The sequence below is a fragment of the Siniperca chuatsi genome, linkage group LG6 (assembly GCF_020085105.1).
Source record: "Siniperca chuatsi isolate FFG_IHB_CAS linkage group LG6, ASM2008510v1, whole genome shotgun sequence".
NCBI lineage: Eukaryota > Metazoa > Chordata > Actinopteri > Centrarchiformes > Sinipercidae > Siniperca > Siniperca chuatsi.
Window position 1 is genome coordinate 27,697,007 of NC_058047.1, and position 16,183 is coordinate 27,713,189.

General features: G+C 39.6%; 2 protein-coding genes across 4 annotated transcripts in view; both read right to left on the reverse strand.

Moving 5' to 3' along the window:
* The window catches only part of si:ch211-51h4.2, an 83,632-nt gene that overhangs the window by 8,778 nt on the left and 58,671 nt on the right, over window positions 1-16,183 (reverse strand). For all 3 annotated transcript variants that reach the window (XM_044198583.1, XM_044198584.1, XM_044198582.1), the window contains exon 13: window positions 2,395-2,437. In XM_044198583.1, coding sequence (XP_044054518.1) covers window positions 2,395-2,437 — 43 coding nt within the window. The remainder of the gene's footprint in view (window positions 1-2,394; window positions 2,438-16,183) is intronic.
* LOC122877263 (myosin-M heavy chain-like) lies at window positions 5,525-6,773 on the reverse strand. The gene is made up of 2 exons (XM_044198586.1): window positions 5,956-6,773; window positions 5,525-5,848 (listed from the first exon to the last, which is right to left on the reverse strand). Exons 1-2 carry the CDS (start codon window positions 6,602-6,604, stop codon window positions 5,652-5,654), a joined length of 846 nt encoding a protein of 281 aa, XP_044054521.1. The 5' UTR covers window positions 6,605-6,773; the 3' UTR covers window positions 5,525-5,651.

Below are 16,183 nucleotides of genomic sequence, written 5' to 3' on the forward strand. Positions count from 1 at the left end.
CTTCCTCTGGTTTGTTGTACCTGATGGATGCAGCACCTGTACTTTCTGTAATTTGTATCTCTGTAACCTTAAGATGTGTCTGTGTTCTTTTGTCTCTGGTGTGGCGTTAATGCATGGGGTGTGGCACTTGGACACTGACTATGGCAATGCCCACCCTGGGATTCATTATCCAATAGATCTGAAATCCTGTTCAACCACTTATCCAATGACAATTGTACACCTTTGATTGACTATATATATTGTTTGCCTCATGTCTTTGTCCATTTTGACTCTGATGAAGACACAGCAGTGTTGAAACGTTAGTCTGTTGGCACAGGTAAAAATCAATCAGTGTGCTCCAGTCTCTGTTTTGCCTTTGGAAGTTTGCTGAGAAAAACCTGGTTCAGCTGCATATTGCTTGAAGATGTGCGGACAACCCTGTTTCAACTATACCGTAGGATGGCCTTTTATTTAAGTACTTACACTACTTACAGTCTTACAGAGGTAATACATGCAAAATGACCACTTTGCAACAAAGACGGAGACAAACAACAAAGATCCAGTGGATTACGACTACCAATAGTTATTATTAATGTATAATGGCCTAATTTTATGATCCTGTTAAATGTTTTAAAGGTGTTTGAGAAAATGGTGTAATCAAACAACCTGCATGTTATATATATATATGTATACACACACATACACACATACATACATACATACATACATACATACATATACACACACGTTATATAATACTTTATGTAAGCCTAACTCATCATGAGAAATGAGAAGAACTATTTGGATTATTTGAAAATGTCAAAATATCCGTAAGTATGGGTCATTTATGATCACTTGTGATTATTTTGCATTTCAATCTTCCAGGTTCTCAGACTGCACGAACAACTGAAGTCAATCTGTCTACAAATTATCAATGCTATGTGCTCTGCTCGTTCACAGCTCTTGATTTTAGTTAATCACACTGACCCTTATACAAAAACAATACCAGTGGTTACATATTTTACACACACACACACACACACACACACACACACACACCACCTAATCAAGTGGAACAGAAAGCTGTACTGGATACTAATATTTGAGCACTTCATAATTTTAACAAAAATTAAATAGTGAGTATTCAACAAGTAAAAGTCTCACAGCAGTTGTGGCTGTTAGATGTTAACAGCATAATTGGTCTTTAATCTCGGTTTAAATGACAAGGTGTTCTAGTTTTACTAGATTAATAGTAGATACTCGTTTAGCTCAAAGATACTCATGTGACCTTATCATGGCAACTTAACACTGCTTTAACACCAAACACTTCGCAGTGTGAGCCTGCTGGTAAAATAGCCATGACTTTAGAGCATTTGGGTGCATCGTGGTGTTGTTGTTTTTTTCGTTTTTTATCCATATTTTTACTGCATTACCTTTTCCCTTTCATTTTGTTCCATCACTGTAGACACGGTGTGTTTGTACAGTATGTGGAGACACAGTGGCAGCATTGTTGTTAGTTGGCCCACAGTAATCGCCCTGGACATTAAGTCATTAAAGATCCTCCTGATTGGCACTCAGGAATCTTCTTACAAAAAACAGTGCTTTACTTATAATGAATGCTTTGTTTTTTTGTTTTTTTTTTTAACTTTTCAGTACAACCCTCCTTAAAATGCTTCAATATTTTTAAACAGCACGTCAGCGGTCAGTCCACACTGACTCCAACCTGTTATGGCATCACCATAAAGTGGATAATTCAATGGATAAATATAGTTTTCAAGTAGGCTCCATGAAAAGTTCAGGAAGAAAACTGCAATAAAAAAATAAATAAAAGATTCACTCAAAAGTGAGATTTAACCCTTGAAGTCTTTAATGACAGAAATGTTTTGATGTCACTTCCTATGGTGACCTGCTATCACTATAGCGGGACCTGCTTTCCTGTCGTGGCCTTGACATCACCATCACTAACTACAGCAGAAGGTTACAGTAACAACTCATGCGATACATTTTCTGAATATCCATGAACAGATTATGCGTCACCGGGCAGGAGTCTAAAGACTGAGCCCCATATGTCTGACATCAAACATCGCTCCAATGAAGCACCCGTGAAACAATTGCTGTATATCTATGAATATTCATTGTCATCAGTGTGATAGGATATTTAAAAGTCAAAGGCAACTGGATTGCCATTTGCTCTAGAAATAGCTTCTCCACTCATCAAGAGGCTTCGTTAGCTCCACTGACTGTTGGAATTCCCTGGTATTCATGTGACGTCATGGTGCGAATTAAGGTTAAAGTGCTTACCATTAGGAAAACTGCTCGAGTTGGGGGGCATTTGGTCATTTCTGAGTACTTCAGAGTGTACATATGCCTCCTGGCCTATACCTCACCAATACAAACACACAAAAGGAGTCTTACCTTAGTCACTGGAATGGTCGCAATCTCTCCTGCTTTCTCAGACCTGAAGAGAAAAGAAACAGAGGAAAGGTTGGTTGGTTTGAAGGTGGAGGCTTTGGAACTGTAAGCTGGTCAGGTGAGTGGTCTCTCCTCCCTCAGCCAGTACTGCTGACGTGTCATTGAGCAACGCACATCTTCACCCAAGCGGAACCTGATGACAGCTGTAATGCCACTTTACCTGCACCGGCCTGACAACAGAGTCCCAAATCTTTCAACATTGTTGTCACTTGCTTTCCGTCACCCACGGTCAAATGGTCTGAAGACACTGTGTCATTTCAAATGGAAATGTAAAATAGAGCAAACAACAAAAAAGAACCAATACTTCATGTTTGTCACCGTGTTGTACATTCATTTTGTTTCTGTCATTTAACACAGTTAACATGAAGCATTTCCAGTAAATTGTGTGAAACAACATATCCATTTCATGAGAAAAAAATCATGGCGCTAAATTCATCAGATGGCCCACACAGGCTTGTTAAACCACTACAAAAATGCACAGTTGTTGAAGACTGTATCAGAGTGTAGCAGTCAAACAATACACAAAATACACTTTAACAATGAAGTAGTTCATGTGATTTTGGAAGGATTGTGTACACGTGTGTCTTTAACTAGTGTGTGCTCAACATAATGCATCACAAAGCTAAAGTTTGGTTCCATACTAAATCCTTCTGTCTGTTCCTTTACATTTATAATAGTAATAATCATTTATAAAGGGTTGCCCTCTACATTAATTCATCTTCATTAAGAGTCACTGAAATAGAGCCTGGCTCTCTCGGTTTCTCTGGTTGCTGGCCAGCTCCCAGCATGCAGAGGGATCTCCTGGGGAGACACAAGAATACTACAGTAGGGGAAAATATTGTCCTAAATATTAAATGAGGCACAAATGGTAGTAAAACATATGGCAGGCCAGGGCTGAACCTATGAATCAGTGTTTTCATTTTAAACTCTAATTTTGGCCATTTGTCTACTGCTGCTGTAGAGTGCTGTAGGTTTCATTAGTTTGTTTCCCTCTGCGGCCCAACTAACAGAACTGAGAACTTCACTCTAAAGGCAGGTGGGAACGGAACAATTGAAAGAATTAAGGAATTTAGAAAACATGAGCTTGTGGTTCAAGCAACCCAGGTGCACACTGTGTGCATGACATCTGTTACACAGCCACTGTGTGTCCAGCATGAACATAGTGGTTGCATAGTGTCATTGCCAAATCAGTAGGGTTTGTCAAAATGACCAAATAAATATTAGGACAATCATATCATGATCGTTTTACACACACAATCGGTCCATCCAACACTTTAGCCCACAGCAAGATATCTCAATAACCCCTGGCCAGACTGCTGTAGAAATTGGTATGTAGATATTGATGATCCCTAGAGGATGAGTCGTAAAGATGCTATAAATATTGATTATTCTTTTTCCTCTTTGTCTTGTTATTACTATTTTTATTAAGTGGACCACCTCTTATGAGAGCAATGGGAATTTTTAAATCAGTGGAGATGAACAGTCTTTCCTATCTACCTACTGCTGCTCAACGGTTAGGATTCTGTTATTTCAGTGCAGCTGTCTATTTCTGTGTCATGTGACAATTAAGGGTGGACTCTAGTCACATGACTTGGCCTCTCAAGTAAGAATCCAGTCATGATTCTGATGACTTTAGACTTGACAAAATCAAGACTTACAGCTCAAGTTTGACTTTAACACCAATAACTTGTGACTTCACTTGGACTTAATTACTTCCAAACTTACAAAATTACATTGTAAAGGAGCGTGCAGCGAAGCCTCTCTTCATTTTCCTGATTTTCCAACGGATCTATTAGACAGCAGACAGTTACATTGTTCGAGCAGGAAGGAAGCTTGTGTTTGTCAAAGTAGCCCAGCAGGCAGCAGATACCTTAGAGTATCACATTCATATGTGAAGACGCCGCTGTGCTCAAAAAACAGACCACAGTGTTCAGCTCAGAGATTACAAATTGTAATCTCTTAACTTTGCTTTAAAATGTTTAAAAAGTATCTTTACAAATTCTATTTCATTTTCATTTCTGCAAATTTACTATTCTAATTTATTGTTTAAACAAGGCTAAGAGTCAACAGCCATGCTCTGTAAGTCTGTACTTAGCCATAGCGGTGCTTTGAGCTAAATGCTTACATCAGCATGCTAACATGCTCACAATGACAATGCTAACACGCTGATGTTTAGCAGGTATAATGTTTATCATGCTCACCATCTTAGATTAGTGTGTTAGCATGCTAACATTAGCTAATTAGCTAAGTACAGCTGAGGTTGATTATTGGACAAACTGAAATTTTATCCTGACGATGAAAACTCAGGGAATCACCAAGGTTATTATTATTCATCCTGAAGGGACATGAATGTCTGCTTGCTACCATCGGGGTGTGTGTGTGTGTGAGAGAGAGAGAGAATGGGTGAATGAGAAGCAAATTGTAAAGCGCTTTGGATAAAGGCGCTATATAAATACAGCCAGTCACCATTTTTACCATTTCAAAACCACAAATGTCTACCACATGGTGGTGTTAGAGAAAAAGTCAGGGGACCATCAAAGTCTGTAGGATTCATCCTCTGGGCACCATGAATGTATGAATTTCTCTACAAAAGTTCATGGCAATCCATCCAATTTATGAGTCTAGACCAAAGTGGTGGATCAAACGACCGCCATCGCCATCCCTGGAGCAGCACAGCTAGCATGGCAAAAAATTTAAATGGCCTTAAATTTGGTTAAGGGTGACTTGGGACTTCACCTGTGATTTCATAGTTTAGACTTGAGGCTTACCCGTGACTTGCAAAATAACTTTGACCCACCTCAGTGACATACATTTGAATTTTTTCCCCACACGTCTGAGGCAACACACAGAGTTGAGATGCGTTCTGAGCTCAGGAACGGCAGGGCACTTCAGAATTAATTAACCCCAGCCTCGTTCCTCTTATCTTTGAATAACCTGGTCTATTCAAAAAAGGTTTTCAGTCAGCATTCCCGAGGCTGCTTAATCACCACACTATGTCAGTCATCCAAAATACATGACCATCACTTTTATGTATTTAAGCCTTAAGCACATCTTAACTACTTAATAAGTACAACTCAGATGTTTTCAATGCAGCGCAGTTTAATTACACTAATTCAGAAAACAGTCAATAAAATCCCTTCTACATATACATTCAGAAGATGGATTTTTTGAGGATGCTGTTTCTGGACATGGTGAAACCTTCAGTGCACCTGCTCAGACAAAAGTCTCTGGCGCCTCTCCTTGAAGGCGGCCCACTTTGCATAGCGCTCCTCTGCTTTGAGCCTGCGAGCCTCCCTCCTCCTCCTCCTCTCCACCTGATCCCAGTACTTCTCAAAGCAGAGTCCAAAGCTCTGCTTCTTCTGCAGCGACAGCAGGGATTCAGTGGACTTTGGTGTTGCTGGGTTTTCAGAAGAAAGGAAAAAATGATTAGCATAGAAAAAGGTGTAGTACTAAATAAGTAGCAAATTGCTATTTGAAACAAACTGATACAAATGAGATATATACCTTCAAAGTCGGGGCTTGCTTTCTCAGTGGAGGGGGTGTGGGTGGAGCCATTTGGTGGGAGCTTCTCGTCGTCAGTCTCACTGTCTGTACTCTGCTCTCCAACCCAGTTGTTGCACAGAGTTTTTCTTTTACTCTGCTCCTGGCCCTTCAGCTCGGAGGTTAGGCATTTAAAGCTGGCTTCGTTGTCCACTTTTCGCAGGCGGCAAAGCTCAGCCTCGTCGCTCCTCCACTGCTGCTCCTTTTTCAGATCACTCAGAGTGAATCTGGGCCCTGTGTTTGGCTCCTCCTCCACCATCATCACCTTCTTCCAGTGGAGCCTCTCTTTCTTCAGTTGGTCTTGTTTTTGTTTCTCCAGGGCCTTTTGCTCATTTGCCCTGCTCTCGTCCCGCTGTTTGGCCTCCTGCCTCCTCTCCTCCTCAATTCTCTCTTTCTGCCTGTTCAATCTTTCAGTTTCTTTGTCTCTTTCCTCTTTTTCTCTCCTGCACGTCTGAAGCCCTTCCAGAGCAGCTCTTCTGCGCTCCATCTCCATTTCCCTCAACTCTCTAAACATCTCTCTTCTGCACTCTTTCCTTCTCTCCTCTGGGGTCAGTTTCCTGATACTCTTAACAATCTCCATTTCATTCTGGAGTTGACTTTGTTGTCTTGACATGATGTTTTCTTTTCTCTCTGTGTACTCATGCAGGTTGGTTTGCTTTGAGTATGTCTCTGGTGGGGGTTGTTGGTTAAGTAATGACACCAGATAGGAGAACTCTAGAAGCAGAAGAGTGAATTAATCCATAATTCCATCACACTTGTGCTTCCAGAATGATCAGTGTGTCAGTGTAGACTTCCAATAAGAAATGATGTAATATGCAATTGTGTAATATGCTTCAACCACATGTAAAAGCCCTTCTACAGTTAAAAGCAGTAGGCTATTTGAGGGGGGGCGAGGGGAGAAAGAAGAGAAAGTGCGGCAGCAGCATGATAGAGGCCGGGTCAGAAATGAACAGAGCTTGGACCAATTTGTTTTTTTTGTTCTCATTTGTTATTTTTTCAAATTAAACAAATCTAGCAAATTGAAAATTGAGTGTTTATTTGACAACATAATAATTATACTATACTATTATTTCAGACTTTAGTAAATGCCCCTAAAAATCAGTTAAAGGGGCAAAAATTTGACTATGTTCTTGGTTAAGCTCCAAAAACACTGGATTCTATTACAGACTGCCACGCCTCCAGCTCGTAACACAGACATTCTGTAAAAAATCTGTAGTCTCCAAGCTGTCGGTGTTATTTTCTCTACTAGACTAGTCAAAGCTCTTCCAGAGCCACAGAAAAAAATTTTCATCAATAGTTCATCCTAACTAGTAAACTGGCTTTGTGTTGCAATGTAAAATTGGTGGTGTGCACCTTTATATACTCTTGTTTGTGAATTTAAATTAAGTTTGTGATTTTCAGTTGTCCTTAAAAATTCAATAAATGTACTTTTTTAGCCACGCTAGCTGCAGGGCTCTAATGGTGGAATGGTAATGTCAGTTGGTTGTTCAGTCGCTTCGCAATTTTGGTTCAGACTGAAATATTTTGACAAATACTCAATAGATGCCAATTTAATTTCCATTACATTTTGTACAGACATTCATTAGTCCCAAGAAGATGTATCCTAAATGACTTTAGTGATCCCCTGACTTTTCATCTAGTTCCACCAGCAGGTTGACATTACTGATTCAGATTGAAATGTCAGCTATTTGATGGATTGCCCTGACGTTTGGTACAGACATTCATGCTACTCTCAGGGTGAGTTGTAATCACTTCACTGATTCCTGACTGTTCCCGTGGCACCATCATCAGGTAAAATTTTCCAATACTTTTGTTTACGACTAACTTTAAAAACAGCACAAATTAGCAAATGTTAGCATGTTAACACACAAAACTAAGATGGTGAACATGGTAAACATTATACCTTTATTAAAAGTTAAAGCAAGTCACACAACTCTTCCCAATACAACAAAAATACAATATATTTACCAAATATCTTCAGCTGTTTTACTTCATGGCCTCTCCGTGAGATGACCATCTATCTTGCGATTAGCTGAAAATGCTAGCATTTTACCACGGCAGTGTTTCCCATTAATTACCTAGACTGTGGCGGCCCGCCAGTCTAGGTCATTATGGGTTTTATAATGAACTGAAAATATTTTTTACATAAATGATCTACAATCTTGTGTTTTGCATCATTTAGCATCTCTCACTCCCAGTCAGTCAGCCCCTCTCCCACCGCTGTACATGCACACGCTGTCGCACACACACACACACACACACACACACACACACACACACACACACACACACACACACACACACAGCAGGCGGCAGAGCAGAGAGGCAGGTAACGTTTTACTCTTTGACAACTCGAGGAAAAAGTAGAAAAGCGATATTTCCACCTGCTTTGTCCGCAATTGTTGTTACAACCAGAGTGCGCTTGTTAAGCTAATAATGAATTGTTACTAACAAGCTAAAACGAAAGCCGTATGTATGTAGTCTGTTTATCTTAGTTTGCCACTAATCTTGAAATCGGCAAATTCTTGTAAACTTGTAAAATTCTTATATTGCTGGCTGAGACGAACCAGCCCCTCCTCTCTCTACAAGCGTGATCGCAGCAGCAGCAGAGGGAGGAGGACAGAGGACAGAAGGACTGATACTGACTGACGTCTGTGTTCTTCATTCTTTCTAAACTTCACTCAGTATTTTGATGTCAGGAACATTAGGCTATTTATTTTACTGACATTTGAAATTTGTTTCCAGTGAGATATTATTGCGTTTATATAGTGACTTTGCCGTTCTAAACTTTACTGTTGCTGCTCTAGAAACAATATTTAGTTATATTTAAAATACCAATCAATTCTAATCCTGTTCTGAATTTATTCTTTTTTTAAAATAATGATTTAAAACCCCCCAATTTTTTAAGAACCGGGCCGATAAGAGTATGGATAAGATAAAGATACAATCCTAACGATACCCACCCCTACAGCTGGTTAGTGGATTCACTTGAGGATGAGGAAATCGCAGTTCAAATCCCGTCATTATAAGCCTTGTTTAGCCAATGTCATTTTGTGATGACTATTTTAAGGAAAACTTCATGACATCATTCTTACTTCATCAGTGAGCATATTTGTTTCACTTTTCCCCTGCTAATGTCTCAGTGTAATGTGAAAAACTACTACCTGTGTTTTTTCCCCCCTATAAATATTGTAATGTTAATAGTCTAAAATTGTGTAAAATACATAGTTTTTAGTCAAATAACTTCTAAAATTTTCTTGGGGGAGGACCCCAAAACTCATGACCACACGACCCCCCTACCACAACCACAGGACATAAGCCCTCCACAAACCTAGGCAAACCCTGAATGTGTTTGTTCGAATTGTTTACTAGAGCAAAAGGTTCTTTATAGATCTAGCCTCTTAATTTTGCTCTCAAAGTGCACCAGATTGATGCTAACTAAAATGTGCAAAACGTTTTTTCTTGAATTGAAGCTGACACTGGTCTGCACCTTGCTGCACCCTATTTATATCAATGACGGTTGACTAAATGTTAGAAACTCTCAGTGTACCTGTAACACAACAGCAGCACAAACTACAGCCTCAAAAATGCAGATTAAGTTGAAGCAATACATCTGTAAAATAGTTTCAACAAACACTGAATATTATAACCTTCATGAATATTAGAATTTGTTATCCTGGGAAACAAGGAAATTAACTAATGATCTTGAGATAAAAGGATTAAAATAATAACCTTCCATAAAATGCCAGTGATTCAACATTACGTGCTGAAGAGAACTACAGAACTTGACAGATAATTCAATTCAGTGTTGTATAGTGTTGAAGGGCCATCTCATAGTTATTTAACTGGGCTTCAAATTGCCAGATAATGTTAAAAATACTTTCTTTTACATTTCTAGGTAAGAGTCTGCAGACACTGGAAAGATAAGGAATCAACATCAGGTTTATTCTCAGCAGACATATTCAAAATATGTTGAGAAAAGTATGTTTACTGATCTCTTTAAAGACACTGCACTTTAAACCTGTGAGTGAGTGCATGTGTACGGCAATGTTAGACAGTGACTGTTATTGTATTAAAGCAGAATTCGCCTCGTGTTTCCTTTGTCTTAGTTGCAAGTAAAAAAAAATAAAAAATAAAAAATTAGCTGTCATTTCCGTGTGTGTATGAGCAGCCTAGGAAGTAACTGACACAATTGTGAGCTATTGCTTTATGAAGCATCAGATGGGACCTGAATAAGCAACATCCCAGCAACATGCCACAATCCCTCACATCTGCTTCAATTTCTAATTCCTTTCCTCCTCTTTCTTCCTCTTCTGTTGCCGTACTGCAGGGGCTGTTTCACAGCAGGGGGATCAGGGAGACAAAACTAATTAAAAGGACAAGCAATGGCGAAGACACGGCACTGAGTGCATCATTTTTGGTATTTCAAATCACCAAAGCTAATAAGCCTCATAAATAAGGGAAGAGCTTTTGTCGCGGGCTTTGAGAAAATGCTGTGAAAGGAAGAAAGCGTCAGGACTGATAGCTGTGTTCCACTTTCAGATACAAATGGATATGCAACAGAGTTAAGATATGTAAGCAAATGGGAGGGAAAAAGTCCAAAATAGCAGTGTGTGTTTGTATTTCTATTCTATGATGGCATGTATGTGTCAAAACATGCACAATCACTGCCTACTGTGATACACCTTGAGTGTGACAAAATTGTTCAGAACTTGCAAAACTTACAGACCAGACAAAGAGGGCAGCTCTCTGCAGGTAACCGCATAACTGCATGGTTTTCAGTGGAGAAGTTATGTGGGTTGATGTGGTGACAGAGCAGCTGTGATAATGAGAAGTAGAGTGGGTTTATCACACTGGTGAAGGAGATTCCTCTGTCAGCATTTTTACCACTTGTTTTCTCCAGTGAGGCTGCTGCCAGTGAAAGCTTCATCCTCACTTAAATGACACGTTGCAGTCAGCAACTGGCCCTTCGCTAAACGCCGCCTCCTTTAGTTACTGTTAAGCTTTCCAATCTAGAACTTCACATTTGCAGTTGGCAATAATGCTGGCAGATTCACTACTCGAAATTTGTTGTAATATTTTGAACCAATGGTACCTTAATTTCAGACAGAAGGACAAAAAAGCCTGCTTGCCGACTGAAATGACAAATGTAGCTGACCAGATGTTTATTAGCTGTAGCCAGCCAGCTAACTAACATTAACGGAGTTTGTTAAAAACCCTGTCGCCGGCTGACAATTCGTATGAAAACAAGAAAACCGCAAAAGGGTCTTGCATATGCAATCAGGGCTTTGCAATGATGCAAAAAGATCTGAGCCTAAAGCTTACAGCAAAGAATCAGTATATCTTCATCAGTTGATGATCCATGGAGTCAGCCCTAGTATGGTACAGTATTATAAGAAAAATGGAATAAAAGTAAAGATGTTTACTATAAAAACATTACTTGGACAAGGAACATAAAGGCTACATTTATGCTTTATTGTTAGTATTTTCAAACTTTTACGAAAGACAAGGATTTGCGGATGAGGACAAACTGATGAGTTTGACATCATCAGTTTGTCATCATCATCATCATCATAAATCTTATGGAGAACCGCACAGAGCCGCTAAATATAACATGCGGGATCAGTTTCCACGCAGTGGATGTCAGTCCTGCACGGGGGGGGTTTTCTAACTTAACTTTCTAACCTGTGACCCCACATACATATATTTAGCTAATGATGTGCTAACTCTTGGCCGCAGCACTGCTAGCTTACAACTGTGGGTAACAAGCTAGTGAGCTAGGCTCGCTAATGTTAGCGGCTTGCGTTACACAGACAAACACAGCGTTTAATCCATTCCTTTCACTTTTGTATTTTTTGGTTTTGGAAAGGCAACAAAAAGGCACAACCTTCCAATGTCAACAATGTCCATCCCATGTACACCACTTTGGAGAAATCCAAAGCTTGACAGAGTTATGGTTGCCTAGTTACAGTTGCTAAGCTATGATACGCTGTTTGAAAGTGAGCAAACAGTCAATTAAGATGATCAACATGATCAAAGCAGGGGCATTTCATTTCAGCATCTTACAGAAATATGCATTATGCATATTTTGATGGCAAGTGGCTGTCCTGGGGCAAGGTGCTGACTCGCTTGTTTGCTGCACATCTCTCAGACTGCGCCTCATGGCACATCTGACACCTGTATTCATCTGAACGCCCTGCTCCTCCTCGTCCATCATGATGAACATAGATAAGGTTACAGCTCTCACAGGAGTGGACACACTCACATGAGTGTGTGGTGTGTTTTTTTTTTTTTTTTTTTTTTTTTTTTAATGGTCTAACCTTGGTGCTGAAGGTATGAGAGATGCCATGTGTACTCTGTTGTCAAAAGCAGCTGTCACGTCTATTTTAAATTCAGACTTGATGTAGTTTTCTCCAGGTCCTACAGTTTATATCACAGGCTGACTGACAAGCTATTATTCCTGTTTTTCAATTCACAGATGAGGGAGAATGGGACTGGGTAGGAAAGCCCTCTGGTAGGGAAACATGTACATTAACAGGGAGATTTAGAATTTTTTGCTTTATTTATTTGTCTGTCTGTTAAGTATGTTGTAAGCGGTTTAAAAAGGAGAATGAAAAGGAGCAAGACCAGAGCTAAAGTGAAAAGGAAAGGCAGAAGAAAGGAAGACAGCAAAAAACACCATGGCTGTATTAATATGGCAAAACTATACTCTTGATTTGTTTTTATTCTAAGTACTATGGTGATTATTAGTACTGACACTTTTTTGGTTTCCAATAGTCTTTCCATTCCCATAAAGTATTTTTTTGCAGCTTAAAAGTCTCTTAATCATAATATGAAACTCTTCCATCTTCCTTTGGTCTGTACTATATCATATTCATAAAAGTGAACTGAGTTATTGCAGCAAATTTTCGTGAAGTATTTCCTTTCATCTGCCTAAAAAAAAAAAATTGTCAGGATATACACATATTGTCATTTGCTAGGCACTTCTGTTACTTCATGCACCTGCTAGCCTTGTGGCAGTGGTACTTTATTAGTTCCCTTGGGGAAAATCTTTTTTTCTTCTTTTCTCTAGTACTGCATCACTGAGCGCCTGTGGCTCCATATGAAAGATAATGACATTTAATTGTCAAGCTGCATTAAAAATGAACTGTCATGTTTCAGTGCCATTCATTGTAATTGCCAGGTACATTTTCTGAAATGCTCAAACTGTTAAATGATCAACAAATTAAAAAGCTAATTAACACAAACTTGTTATCTTTGGATTACACTGAAGTGGTAATTTATGTAAAGTGAATAATATCTTTTACCGGTCCCCATGCAGTGTCTTTATTTATTCAATTTGGGACAAACCACTTGTTCAAGTGTACAATAAATCAGTTTGGTTTAGCTGAATTTCGTTCAGTGGTGATCTTGGGTCCTCAAAGTTTAAAATGTTAATAGTATTAAACAGTATCTAAACTATCTAAAGGGCCCACATTTCAGCAAGGCAGCGAGACTAATTGTGCACAAAACATCAGTCGTGGTCTGACTTCACAAGCGCAGATTGTTTGACAACAGCTGAAGAGTGGAAATGTTGGAGAACACAATGTAAATACAATGACACCAATAACAATGCAGGAACCCACATTCACTGACGCGTAAACAGACCGGTGCACGCTGGGAAGCTTTTCCCGTGCCTACTCCCAGGATGCTACAGTATCTTAACTGCATGTCTGACGTTTTTCCATCTTTAATCGCTTGCCACGTTTGTTCACAACAAGTCACTCTACATGAAGGACTTTCAAAGGGATGTGTTGACCATGTAAAGCATTCTGGGGGCGTTTCTGTATGTAAATGAGCCTGTACGTGCATGAGCAGATGGATGTAGAACAGGTGAGATTTATCACTGCTCGTAACATTAAAAGGTGAGAGTACGCATGTTTAATGAATATCAACTTTCCTTGTTCATACGGACAGCTCCTATGCATACATTTAGAACTTGTTCTACGCAGGCTTTGATAAACGAGGCCCCAGGACTTGACCAAGGCAGTCCTGACAACACGCCAACACAGCTCATGTATACTTGGACTCTGAAACATACAGACAGGATCATCCAGATATTCTTTTTCCTGCAATTTGTGCATTTACTAAACTTTTCCAGACTTGGAACTGCTCCCCATTCAACTTCACCTGAGGATTATCACTCATCCCAAGTGTTCAGAAAACTGAAAGTGTCTAAAAGCAAACTGTTGTTTCTGATCTCTGACAGAACACAGGAGGCACTTTTATCTTTGTTATTACCCCCCTTCATCCGAACACGGCTTTAAATGCACATAGCTGCTCTAACAGACTCAACAGATGAGGGAACAAGGTTAAAGGATTGGGATTTGAAGCGGTATAACGACCATGTGCTCCTAACAGATGCTTTTTCCCCCAAAAAATGTATAAAAATCCACTAGGGGGCAATGTTGGTCTATGAAAGCCACAGGTCTGCCAGGCAGGGAGAGGATAGTACCTGTCACTGAGGTTGTCTAAGCCATGTGGGTCACAGGAGCTCTGCTTTTTAAAGAGATGAACAATTAACGGCGAGCGGGTATGGGGGGAAAGAATAACACAGAAATAAAAATTCATGCCAAGCAATCAGAATGAAAAACGGTTGTTCTGCAAATCAGTGAAATGAAGAGGGATTTAATGGAAAGGGAAGGCCTGAGCCAGGGAGCTATTACAATTCAAAGATGCTTTGAAATAATTACACATTCAGTACAAGAGCTGTTAATTGTGCACATTCACACAATTCTCTGCTGATGTATCATCACTGTCACCTTTGGGCGTCAACGGAATAGCATATTGTTCAATTCCGATGACAAAAAGCTGACTTAGTATCAGAAATGACAATCTGGTGCTGTTTTATGATCTCAGAATGGGATTGGACAATGTAATGGAATAAAAAGAGCTTTATGCCTGCCAAATTATTTAAGGAGTGATGTCAATGGATGTTATTTGACAATATGTCATTCTAGCTCAGATATGGGAGGACAGTTTGGAATCGATGCTTTGATAGGCTGTGGTTCTGTTTTTTTTTTGAGGTGTGGCCCTTTACGTACCCGACTATCCATACCTACAGTACACCCGATCTATTACTGAGCCTGCCTCTTGATCTGTCACAACAATTTTAAACTCCAGAACAAGTGAGTAAGTAGACCTTGATTTGAGATCGTCTCATCAACTGCTGTTTCCAAGGTCAAGAATGAAATGAGTCAAACTTTAGGCCAGGTTCTCAGAATCATGGACATTTGTTAAATCTACAGATTTACAACAACTGAGCAAACTACATCTGCTGATAAGGACCATGTAATACGATTGAAAGCTCCAGACCAAGCAGGTAAGTGGAGCTTGAGTTGAGATTGTCAAAGGTCAAAAACAAACTACCGTTTTAAACCAGCCGTTTAATAGTTTTGCAGTGAGTTTCAAACTGGGGATTTTTGCTAATGTCAGCCCACCCGTTTGTGACAGAAAAAGCAAACAATTGTATCTGAAGCCTGTTTTACTGGAAAAAAGAGGTCAATCAGTTCTACGAATGTTCTTAGGATTTTCTAGCAGCTAACCCATAGCTTTACAGCTGTGTTCCGCACAACACAATATCAATGGTTTGGCTTGGTCCCAAGATCATGTAAGGGCTTGTTCTCATCAACCACAGAGTGACCTCTGGAGCATTTACTCCTTCATGTCGGTTCATTCGATCAGGTAATAGCAATGCCATTTGAACATCTGCACTAAATAACTGACATTTACAGTAAAATCTTGGCCTTCAAATCAAAAAATGTGGTGGGGTTCATTACAGCAAGTAAAAATGTCATCCAAGCTGACTACAGGAGGAGACCCCAAACACTTTTATGCACACAAGCAGATGGATAAAGCAGGTATTTACCTGAAGATGACAGAGGGCAAACTGTACTCTGGACTGATGCCCATATTCATATCAACATCTTCTGACAAGGAACATTTTGCAGTTTCCCATTGGAATTAATTTATCATTTAATCAAACTATTACAGCAAAGATCACAGACAGGTCTGTCATGCTTAGCTAAAGTTAAATGGATTTTTTGGACCGCTAACCTCTAACCTAGAGGCAACCAAAACTCAGACAAGCCACTTAGACAAGCGATAAACCTTGCTCCATCTAATGTCTGTGGAAACATAACTGAATCAACTA